Source organism: Chaetodon trifascialis, chromosome 8, assembly GCF_039877785.1.
Source record: "Chaetodon trifascialis isolate fChaTrf1 chromosome 8, fChaTrf1.hap1, whole genome shotgun sequence".
Taxonomy (NCBI): domain Eukaryota; kingdom Metazoa; phylum Chordata; class Actinopteri; order Chaetodontiformes; family Chaetodontidae; genus Chaetodon; species Chaetodon trifascialis.
This window is the reverse complement of record NC_092063.1, coordinates 13,657,139-13,669,426: the sequence shown is the minus strand read 5'-3', so window position 1 is coordinate 13,669,426 and position 12,288 is coordinate 13,657,139. Positions and strand designations below refer to the sequence as shown.

The 12,288-nt window shown below is 43.6% G+C and overlaps 1 protein-coding gene across 2 annotated transcripts in view; it reads right to left on the bottom strand.

Moving 5' to 3' along the window:
- The window catches only part of lrp1ab (low density lipoprotein receptor-related protein 1Ab), an 84,114-nt gene that overhangs the window by 48,580 nt on the left and 23,246 nt on the right, over positions 1-12,288 (bottom strand). For both annotated transcript variants that reach the window (XM_070968956.1, XM_070968957.1), the window contains exons 3-6: positions 9,788-9,925; positions 2,815-2,934; positions 2,394-2,522; positions 1,894-2,154 (exon numbers count right to left, since the gene is read on the bottom strand). In XM_070968956.1, coding sequence (XP_070825057.1) covers positions 1,894-2,154; positions 2,394-2,522; positions 2,815-2,934; positions 9,788-9,925 — 648 coding nt within the window. The remainder of the gene's footprint in view (positions 1-1,893; positions 2,155-2,393; positions 2,523-2,814; positions 2,935-9,787; positions 9,926-12,288) is intronic.

Here is a 12,288-nt window from a genome sequence, read left to right as displayed (position 1 = left end):
TTGCATGTGTGTGTGTTTGTGTGCGCGTGTCTGAGTCTCAGCTATGAGTGTGTTAAAGTGACCTGACTGGACAGGACATGAGACGGCCAGAGGAATGTAGGGGCTGTTCAGGCTGACATAACCCAATAGAGGAATGTAAATACCATCTGCATGACCACTTCCATACACACACACACACACACACACACACACACACACACACACACACACACACACACACACACACACACACACACACACACACACACACACACACACACACACACACACACACACACACACACACACACACACACCTCCAAGGTACAGCAAATCACTACCTTCTCCCTCTCCCTCTCATTTTATCATTCCCTTGTCTCCTTTGCTTCAGTCTTCCTCTCAGGGTCTCTTCTCACTTCCACCCCTCGCCCCCATTTACCCCACAGACCACTTAACAGAGCGGTGAATCAAAATGCCACAGTGGCAAGCCAACACAGTGAGGGCGAGGTGGGATATGGGCCACTCGTGAGAGTGCGGTACATCAACTGGAAAAATAAACCCATTTTAGGACGCTGGGGTTCACTGAGCCTCCGAGCCCCGGCTCTGCTCCAGCTGTCAGCGGTGACAGCAGTTACACAAGCTTCATTTGAAGTGGATATGAGCCGAGGCACTTCTAATCACGTCGCAGGCTTCTCGTCCTACATTTCAGGGTCTACACACCAGGCTCCTCCACTTGTTTTCCTCACGTCTGCCGTTTCACGCCTGGGGCCAATTCTCAAGGGAACGCTTTCCCACACGCACGAACATACGCACACATGCACCTACCCACACCCTCGCTTTTATGTTTTGTCTACATTTCTGCCCCCATTCTTAGAGAGTAACGGCTCTGTCAGCCAGACGAATAAAAACAAACCCTGTCAGGCTCGTAATCAGAGATAAATCATGTCAGCATTACATGAAGTAAGTCCCTCTCAACAGGAAGTGTTTACATGCTGTGTATGTTAGCCAGTGTGTGTGTCTGGGTGTTGCGAAAGGCATGAGAATCTGCGAGTTAAGACGATACCCATGAGCTATCATTTGTCTTTGTTTATCAGATGTGGTCTATACTATGTCTTCCTACAGACACACACAAACATGTGCAATCTATCTGCCAAACCTCCAGAACAAAATGTACAGTTCTTCAGAGGACTTGGGGGGAAAAACTAATGGCAAATATCATCACATCAAAAATCCCTGACTGAAGTTGGGATTCAACCGATTATATTCAAATTCATCAAACAAGAGCAGTGGAAAAATACATTTCCAGGCCTCTGAATGAGCCATGCACATTCACCACATAAATCAAGCTACACAGTATATTACTGTTTTCTTGTCAAGAAATGTACAAACTAAGGCCTGAGGGCATGCTGGCAGCCTTATATGTGTCATATCACTGGAAGTAAGCTACACACATTATTGCCTCCATGAGATGATTTAGTGGTGTGTCAGGGTGCCCCTGTTCTTCAAAGACAAACCTTTTGAAAAATAAAGCTTGACTCAGCGTTTCTGACTTGGCACTTTTACGCTGGTAGCAGCTTTCTGAGATTGGGCCGTATTGCTTCACATCTTACATTTGTTTGAGCTTGCAAATGCTAAGTTGACCATTTGATTCCTGAGGCAAAGTGCGGAAATTTCACACGGGGTGAGCTGACAAGTGGAACTGACTACCTGAGTGCTGCTTATGTGCTCTTATGCAAGGTGTTCTTTTCTCTCTCACTGGCAGTCTACAACTAAACTGCCAGGCCCTCGCTGTATCTGACATTTTTAGGAGGGATATAGTGTCAGTAGAAAATACTATTTCTAGAAACAAAAGCGTGTTCATTTCTATTACAGTCAGATGAGCGTTCTCTCACTTTTGTCAATGAAACTACTCACGGTACAGGCTGAGGGAGATATTGATGGTGCGGATGTTGGTGACATTCTTCAGGTCAGGGATGCTGGCACACTTCAGGTGGGTGGTAGCGGGGGTTTCACCCACTTCTATCCAGCAGACCGTCTCCTCGGCATAGATGAAGTCCATAGCCATGGTCTGCTTGGTGGCGATTGAGGGCAGCCGGGAAGTGGAGCCGCTCAGGGAGGTGCAGCGGATGTCATGAAGGTTAGCAATCAACAGCATAGGCAGACGGTCCACCGGCTCTGGAGGGAGAGGGGACATAAGGGGGTGAGATATGAGGAGGAGATAGAGTGGAGTCAAAGGTCATCCATTAATTGCACACCTGTAATAAACCTCTCTTCAGTAAACAAGCTTGTGAAAAAAAATGGGGGTGACACATGCAGATGTGACTATGTAATACAAGACCGTGGGGAGGGAACAAATCAGCTCTGATGAACTGCATCCTTGGTCTGTGTTGCACTTCTTGTGTGTGTGTTCTCACCGTTTTTGGCTTTGCAGGAGCGGTTGTCTGGCTGCAGCAGGTAGCCCTCCACACAACTGCAGGTGTAGGAGCCCTCAGAGTTGGTGCACGTCTGGCTGCACGTCCCGTACACATTGCATTCATTGAAATCTACAGCAGAATCACACAATGACTTATTCACTACTTATTGCACTGGGTGTACCTTAGATACATATTTATTTTTCAGCGCCAGGTAACAAAAAGCAAAGTTTACTACTGAACCCTGGGATATGCATTCATCTTCTACCTTGAGGCAAGTGGTTTGTTTAAAGAAAAATTCTAATCTTCTTGACATGTTGTCCCACGCAAGATCCAGTCAGCAAGCAGAAAGTCAGAGTAATATGATGATTATAGGACTTTTACTTTGAAGCAAGAAAAAAAATCCACCAAATCACCCACTCACCTTTACATGTCTTTCCATCTGCAGCGACCTCATAGCCGTTGCTACAGTAGCACCGAGGCCCATCATGAGTCACAGCACAGTGAAACTGGCACCCATGGGAGGCACAGCCTGGTGCTTGATCTGAAGCAGAGACAGAGAGACACAGAGAACATTAAATACTGCGGAGTTAAACACAGAGGGGGGCAGCATACATATCAGCAGCTCTTCAGAGGCCTCGATTAAGAGGACAAATAAATTCTGGATAACAACGGAGGCTAAATGACCCCCGTTTAATAACTGCCTCCTTGATCAGGTTTACGCAGATCAACTTTCCAATTGTTATCTTAATCCCAGCGCAATCCTCACAGAACCACACTGTCATATCACATCTTCACTGGGAGATCAGATAGGATTGTGGATGTATGTGCATGTGTGTGAAAGAGACAGTGGGGGTCACACAAGTGCATGCATGTGTATTCATTTGTGCATGTGACAGACGAGGTGATCTGAATGTGCACGTGTTAAAGGGGCCTCTTCTTTCCCGCCCCCAGAGGGAACTCAAGGACACATCCTTTTGGCAGGAAATGAAAGAGGGTCATCCACACATCCCCTCATCATGCAATCTATAGGGTGTGTGTGTGTGTGTGTGTGTGTGTGTGTGTGTGTGTGTGTGTGTGTGTGTGTGTGTGTGTGTGCAGATGTGTGTGTCTAGGCCAGTAGATTGATGTGGTTGGGTGTCTGTCATGGACTGAATGATGATGTGTCAGACAGTGGTACAAAGCACATGATATTTCAGACAGCTTCTATTAGCTTTAAACCTGCAATGAATGGAGCTGTGACACTCTTGAACTCAGCCTGATAAAACATTTCATTAAATGGGTTTTGTTTAAATCCACCAAGTGCAGGCCTGTGACCTGCACTGGGTTGGTCCTGCCCCAGAGCTCAACACACCAGAGCGTGAAGCCACAGAGATCAAGTCATGGAGGAAATTACAGTATGTTAGGGCAGAGGGACAGATATTATCCTGATCAGCTCTCATTTATTCAGCATTATTCTTTACTACTCGGTCACTCTGTCACACACAAGTAGAACTTCCTCTCTCCATTTCTGTAACCTTTCATCTCTAAATCACGCTGTGTGCTGACATCCAATATGACAACTGCGTATTCTCACGGTGCAGTCCTACATTGTAACAGCCCCTGGCTACCCTTTGAAAATCCAGGACACGGGCCACAGCAACATTCGAGTGAGGCCAAAGCCTTCACATAACCTACCGACACTCACACACCCCGCACTGATCAAAAGAGCTGAACTATACTCAAAGCGTAAGTGAACCCATTGAGGAAAAAGTCCCATTTAATCATTTATGAAGTGGAAACACTGATATTACAAAACTATAAATAAGCAAAAGGAGAGAGAGCTTTCACCAGCAGAAAGAAATTTACCTTGGTGTCCAACAAACAAACAAACAAAAAAAAAACAAGTTAGGGGTCATGGACGCACTATGCTTACAGTAGCTAGTGATAGTATGGCTGTGAAGAGTGGAGATTGGAAGAGTGAAGGGCCCTTATTATATAAAGGCTGCGGTACTCTGGGCCACAATGACCCTTTTGTTGTGGCCCCACTGAAAGGAAGAGTCCCCCAGCAAACACTGTGGCCCATGTCGAATCCATTCACCGAGCCTCACACTGTGAGAGACCACAGGCGACTAGAGTGCTAAAAACACCCACAAAAAGCACCTCTGTCCAGGGTCATTTTGCTCCATTTTGTACGCGAGTGTCTAACTATGGGTGGGTGATATGGACAAATTTAATATTGCTCTAATTATCACAACATTATCTCAATGTCAACCAACCAAGTACTCAAATCATGCAGTATTGGAAAGTGACTCTGCAAATCCTTTTCCTCATTCTAACCTCAGAGAGCATTTGCAGTTATATGACAGCAGGCCGAGCAGTGAGGTGAGGACAGAAAATGTAAAGACAAGAACAGCAAACAAAGGGAGAACAGAAGAAGGATGGAGAGGAAAGGAGAGAGAGGGGGGAGATGGGGAAGGCAGGGCAAACAGAGGTGGAAACCAGTGCCTAAAAGGGCTTAAGGATATGGAGTGGTTAGAAAGTTCCAGCTCGGAGCAAACAAGCAACAGCAGCGTGTCAGACGTTTGACCAGGGGTTAATGAACGGAGCAAACAAATCACACAGTCACACACTGGAGGCCTTCGGTCCTAAACAAGCATGCCAAAGCCATTGATCCTGTTACTGCATGGATGGCAACCCTCAATTTCACTCATCTATAGCTCTTTAAATTGAAGCCTGGAGTGAGAGTGTAAAGCTGTTTGCTAAAAGGCCCACTAGGCTGAGTCTCATCAGAGGACAGCTCACATTTCTACACTAGTGTGCACCATTGAAAAGATGTCAGCGACTTGGGATAGCAGACTACAATTGATGGAAAAAAGAAAAATGCAACAAGGCCCTGTTGATGCATGTATTCTGAAAATTTGTCTGGAACTAGTCTGGCCTTTTGGTGATTAATGAGAATGTGGTGGACGGGTGATTAATGATAAAAAGAACATTTAGAGAAGTGACAGAGATAAAAACAAGAGAAACTGCTCTTGGGCTCTGTCCACAGCCAGTTGATGATGAAAGATATGAAAGTTGACATTTTCCTCTAAAATCTAATCGTCGGGGCAGACAGGCCGGGCGCAACAGGGTGACGCAGGTTGAGTGACAGAGACTGGGTGGTGATGGGGTCACAGCCCTAGTTATACAACAAAACTGTCACGACTCAATGATTTAATAATCGTCACTTCTTAAAAAGATCAGCTCATCTATCCATCAGCTGGCTTGAAAATGAACCTCTTTCCTTACCAGAAACTCTAAACTAAAAAAAAAAAAGCCCATCTCCGTTGTTCCACCCACTGATTGTAACTGAAAGTAAAAAATTGAACGAAACGCTCATTGTATAAACAGGCTACTCAAGTGTGCGACATCTTAAAGAGGTAATCCTCAGGACATTCCTACCTTTGTGCTCTCACTGTCTGGAAACATGTCTGCACATGCCCCTGTCCTCTACCTGCAGCTGACAGGAGCCTGCCTTTTTCCTACATGGCTCCATCAAATGACTTCATTTTTACTTCTCAAACTGAATGATCTACACATATTTCTGTTCATTAGGGATGGATACGCATACCTTTCACATAATAAATTTGCATTCCAGCATTGCACATAACAGTGTGAAGACTTTGGACGAACTTATTCTCAACTAAAAATTTGACAATACAATCTCATTTACGTTTAGCAGATCACCATGCTCAGGTAAACACTAAATCAGGCACTATCTAAGATTGAGCTGCTTCACTCTGTGAAACTACTTTGTGATTATTTGGTGTCACGGTGCATTCCATCGCACATCGAGGTTGGTGTTAAATGCTGCGCTACTGAAAAGTGAGCACTGCTGAGTATGGTAAATTAGACTTATATAGGAGATAATGATGTAGAAATCCAGGTGTTTGTGTATGCGTAAGACAGCGGCCGGCAGGAACGCTCAGCAATTGTGAGCATAAACGTGTATTTATTGGCAGCAGCTTGGAGCTGCATAGTCAAAGGGGGCAAAGTAGCCAAATGCAAACAGAAGCATGGCAGCAGCTTGAGTAATGAGCAAACAGTAGCTATCATAGTCCCAAATAGTCGCGGCGTGCTGCCCCAGACGCTTAAATCTAAACTCACTCAAATACTCAAACACAAATATACAAACACACAAAGTACACACGCTGTGGCACAAAACCTTCCCTACCATACACCACGATTTATCTCGCTTAAGAAAATTAATGCGTGGATTTTCTATAATCTGCAGCCCAATTTGAGTTAAGAAATACATGACAGTTAAACAACACTGCAGTGTCTCTACATACAGTGATGGGCAAAGACTGGCAATAAAACAGGTCTTGTCATGCAAGACAACTCTGGCTGCAGCCAATAAACTCATTCAGGTCAAGACACACTCATAAATAAAGATGGAAATGTCTTTCCACAGGCAGCCACATGTAGCCTATGACCGATTCTCATTCCACAGTTAGTGGGACATGAAGGACAATGAAAGCCCACTGCATGCATAAACAATAGCATCGGGCCACTACAATAATCAGGGTTCCCTTTGAGATGGCGAGGAAAAAGGAAAAGCTCTCAAGAGTACTGCCATGACCCCATTTTCTCTTTTCTATCAGATACTTCTGAGGGAGGCAGGTCTAAGGCCTTGCCCCCCAAGAGAGGCCCCATCACCCACAAAATGACGGAGAGAGGACATATGCAGACTACGGATTGATGAAGAGACTCAACTTTCACCCATATGACAGAACAAGAATGCAACTGCCAATTGTCTGTAAAGGCTACAGTTAGTTAAGAAGGCCTTTTAAATAGAGGGCTGGAACTTTGACCAAAGGATGGCAAAGATCTGAAGTTAGACAAGCAAACCCGAGACTCGAGTGTCATTGGTTTTGATCACTGAACCACATTGGGAAACATTCTCAATATATTCTTTTTGCATGCTTTTGAGGCACCTCCTATGTATGTTTTAGACTGACAGTGTTTATTGTTCACTTTAACAATCAAAGAAGCTTCTCAAATTTTGCAACAACTCTGCCTCACAGCATACCACAGCATATAAATACAGCAGAGGAGGTGCACAGTAGTTCCTCCTCAAGTAACCCAAAAATGAGGTTTCAAATCTCAAGTGTTTCTCTGAAACAAAATGCATGACTAAATGATCTCAGTGAAGTCAACTTCAAGGAAAACCATATCACATGACGCAATATATTCAAAAACTGAGTTAATCTGCCTAATCAGGACTATGTGGGTGTGGTTTGATCAGATGTGATCAACAGCGGTGTCTCCGTGGCGACGGGCAAACATCACAACATCACAACTGTCATCAGATGCTGTAAACTGCTAAATTCTGATTGGTGCATGGAAATGTTTGACATCATCGTTTTCCATCAGAGCCCCGAAGACCTCACACAAATTTTCATTGTTTGGGCAAAAACGTTGTCATTCCCCTTGACAGCATAAGAATATACGCAAGTTCTGATTTGTGTTTATTTTGCTTTTGGAGAGACTCAAGAAACACAAATCAAGTGTCAGATTAACCCATCACAACACCACCTGCTCCACCTGGGTACTCCCTTCATATCATTTCTGGACACCAACCACACCAACTGATCCCACACACTATGAAAATTCTGAGAAAATTTATTTCAGTGAGATAAAACTCCTGCCTGACCTACCCTGCTACACTCCCCTTTCTTGATCTTGTCAACAACTTCGGCAGAATTACTTGGGCACACTGACAAACAAAGTGTGCTTTCAGACATCAGGGCGCAGGTATACTTTGCACAACCCGGCAGTTTGTATAAGCAAACACAAGGACGCTTGTGAAAGGCCAGGCCTTTCCCTGAAAAGAGGGAGCTCACAAACAGCAATGCCAAAAGTTCCGGACACACTGCTGGTGTGTTTGTGTGCGGGGTAATGGGTGTGTTTGGGTGTGTGTTTGCAAGAATGTGACTGTGTGAGTGTATGTCTGTGCGCACATGTGAGTGTACGCATGCATTGAAAGCCCATGAACATGTAGGTGTGTGTAGAAGTGTAGGTGTGTGCTGACCAATGCCGGACTGGAGGACAGCTGGACTTGTGTCCTCAGGGACAGGCGGTGCATGTTGTGATTGGATGACATCATCGCTGTGTTGTGTAAAGCCTTGTCTAGCGGTGATGACCAGCGTGTGGGATACTAACACTCTCACCCACTCTGGACAACTGTCCACTTCATCAGCCCAACAGTGCCCTGCTCTTCTGGACAAACCTCATCTCTGACTAATTCACAACTTTTTAATCTAATGACTTAACTCTATGCAGAAAACTTATTCATTCACTCGCTCTTTATCTACACAGGGTGGTCCAATAAGAAAACTCTCTTTGACACGGTCTTACTGTGCGCAAAGGGCAATAAGAGGCAAAGATATTACAGCAAGAAGAAATACAAATATAATAAAAAATGGTGTTAAAACAAATGTGGTTGCAACTTATTTGCACCACAAATTTAATTTAAAAAACCAAGGAACCTAAAATATCTAAAATGACTCAAATTTACCATTGCAGAGGTTGGCACAGATAAGAGAGGCTTTGGCTTACACTTCAAACTAAAATGAGATGATCCAAGATTGCAAACACTGTTTGGGCAGACCAACCCTTGTTCCAGGACTTTGGTCCACTGAGACTTCAGTGTTGATTGTAAATATTTGATTAAGTGATTTCATATTCCAGGAAAGGGTTATTGGTACTGAACAGCACAGTTGATGATCACTATAACAGGTAAAACCAAGAGGCAGACACACAGGTGCGCACCGCAGAAATTAAATGCATCCAAACGTCAGGTCGTGGAAATAGAAACAGGCAGAGCTTCAGACAGCTATATCTGCCTTGCTGAATGCTGAGGCAATCCTCTGTAGGCAGCCAGTGTTTGCTTCTTTGTCTGCTGCAACAAAGACTGACACTATGGACCCAATATGTTCCATCTCTCATTCTTCTATCGTCTCTAATTAATAGTGGAGGATTTGATGGGATTCTTCTTCAGCTGCATCTGGGCTGAATGCTCATCATTCCCGCAGGGATTGAGGAAACAGCCTCATAGCTGTGCTGATTGATAAATTAATGACTTTTTTCCCCAGAAAGAGAAATTCCATTGTAATTGCATAAACCAGAGCTGGCCAGCTCATTAAAGGGCCTAGTAGAGATTATTGGATAGAGATTATAATTTTGGATGGGAAGACAAGGGGGTGCTAGCAAGGGGAAGCTGGCTAGTGATTTCTGACCCACAACAAAGGCCGACACTCTTGTCTCTGTGCGACAGAGGAGATAGAGAAAATGATGATGCTATCTGTTCTGAGTGCGTTTTGCAGAAAATGGGAATTAGCAGATGTGTGTGCATGCGTCTGTGTGTTTATTACCTCTGCAGTGAGGCCCCTCATCCCAGCCATCGGAGCAGTCAGGGACTCCATCACACAATTTGCTCATGTGGATACACACATCCGGATCCAGGCACCCATGTTCATTGACAGGACACTGGTTCACCCTGTTGTGTGAGCCTGGAAAGCAAAAAAAAAAACAACATTTAAGGAAACAATACTCAAGATAGAGAAAGACTCAAACTTTAACAAATAACTTAAATGCAGTGATAAAATGAACCTATTTAAATGTGACATTAGTGTTTGCTTGGTATATAAATTTAGCAAATTCAAATACATCATTCAAAATGTATGGATTTGAATGTAATTCAGCTTCAAGAAACTATTCAAAACAGCACCTACAAGGGGAGATTACTGTGGCTGAGGCCAAAATTCCTAGTGGTGGGCCTTTATCAAACTTGGAAAGACCTTAGACAAGATCATAAGAAGGAAACATCCATAACAGCATAATAGTTACAAAATGTCAGATATTTTTATTAGAATCTAGTTCTTTGTACCCTTTAGTAATCAGGCTGTCTCACAAGACGAAGAGCAGAGATAAGAACACAGCTAGTCACGCAACAGCACCAGAAACAACCTCCACTTTCCTAGTTCAATGCACAACCTGTGTGGTGAAACTCTGTCCAAGTAATTCTAAAATGGTCCTCAATGTTGGGTCGACTGCGGTTTACAGTGGGTGGACGGCTAATCCAGGGATTCATTCCAAATATAATCTGGCAGCCCTCCTTTGATTGTACTCTTTTGATCATCTCTCAGTGAGTGTTAATGTAATCCTTCCCTCCATCACTTGAGCAGGGTGCCACTACATGACACAATTCTTATGCATTATGTGAAGTGAGTAACCAACAGGATCATTGTGTGTATCGAGCCAATGTTTCATTTCATGCAGGAATTTGGCCTGGTTTCCTTTACTAGAGAATTTAATGATGGGGGATTGGCCTGCATGATAAGCCGGGTTGTATGGTTGTGTTGCAGCCCGCAGTCCAAGCAAATCTCGGCCATATGGAGGGTCTCAATGGGTTTTATAGAAAATGGCAGAGAATAATATAGCTTCAAACACTTTGTACGAAACATAAAATGTATTAAACAAACCCTCCAATGAAGATCAAGTTTTTAAACTTGTTAACATGTCAGTTTGGTGGTTTTTTATATGCTACATGACATATCAGGAATAAGCAGTCAACACCATGTCGGAGCACTTCCATCTGCACCAGTGGACAAAGTCTCACCAAATAGTTTCACTATTTCCAAAACGATGGCAGAGACTTTTCTGTTTTTTGGTTGCAAAGTTGCAAAATGAGAAATGCAATAGCCTGTTTTGCCACAAAACTTAGATTGAATCCTGTTGTTCCATCCAGTTATCCTGGGGAGACAGCGAGTACGAGCCAACATCTTGGTAAGCTTATTTTTCTTGAGTTTTATCCGTTGACTGCGTCCAAACAAATCTGCAGTGTGCTAGATAATGTTAGCCAACATTAGCCTGCCAAGTTACGTGATGATTCATGTCAAACGCTGACAGGACATTTTATATGGCTTGGGGGGTGTTGACTAAGAAAGTTATGGAAAACTGTACTCAAAACAGTTTGTCAGATAGCTAAGCCGCTGATTAGCTTTGTGAGTTTGATGAGCAGTCGAAGCTGCAGGCGAAGGGTGGAGGGGTGGGTGGAGATAAATGCGATGACTGCTTAGATCCGGGTATGCTGTTTAAATGCTAAGGTGCAGAGTTACTTCTAAGACAATGTAAGGCGTGAACGTTTCGTTTTCATCTTCTAATGCCATTTTGACGAGCACAGATGAGTTTTTAAGCGTTTAATCAATGCCTGAAGAGGAACTTCACTCTGAGTGTTTCACTTTCTCCTCTGTGAGATTCAGTGAATTTAGGTTGCTTATATTATCATCACGGTAGATTCAGCTATCGCTAAATAAAGGCGACCCAAGGTCAATTTGCTCCCAATCTTCATCAGAGCCCATAATTACTTTGAATGTTGCTTTACTTGGGTACTCACTGCAGAAGGCTTTAAGTTCATCATTGAATTTCTTCTCTTTTTTCAGGGCAGTATTATCAATCAGTATTAAAAAGCAAAGTCAGTTAATAACCTCTACATCCTTGTCTAATAATTTTTGCATGTCAATCTATATTTGCTGCACTGTAGCAACAATCAACAGGTTAAATGTGTAAAATCTTTGCGCCCCTCTGCCAGAGTACGCCTTTTTAGCACATGAGAAGCTGAATGTTCTCTGCACGTGTCAGACACAGACAGCAAAATATTATGTAACATATGTGCGTGTATGCAGTTACTGTGTATACTCTCAATGTGTGCCGTGTGCCAAAGAAATGAAATACGGTCTGAAAATGTGCTCCTTTAGCAGAGATCGAGGGAAAATGATTAGAACACTACAAAAGCAATAGTAATGAAAAAAAAAAACGCTGACAAAGATATACATTGAATCTAACATGGGGTGGAGAGCTAAGGACACAACGT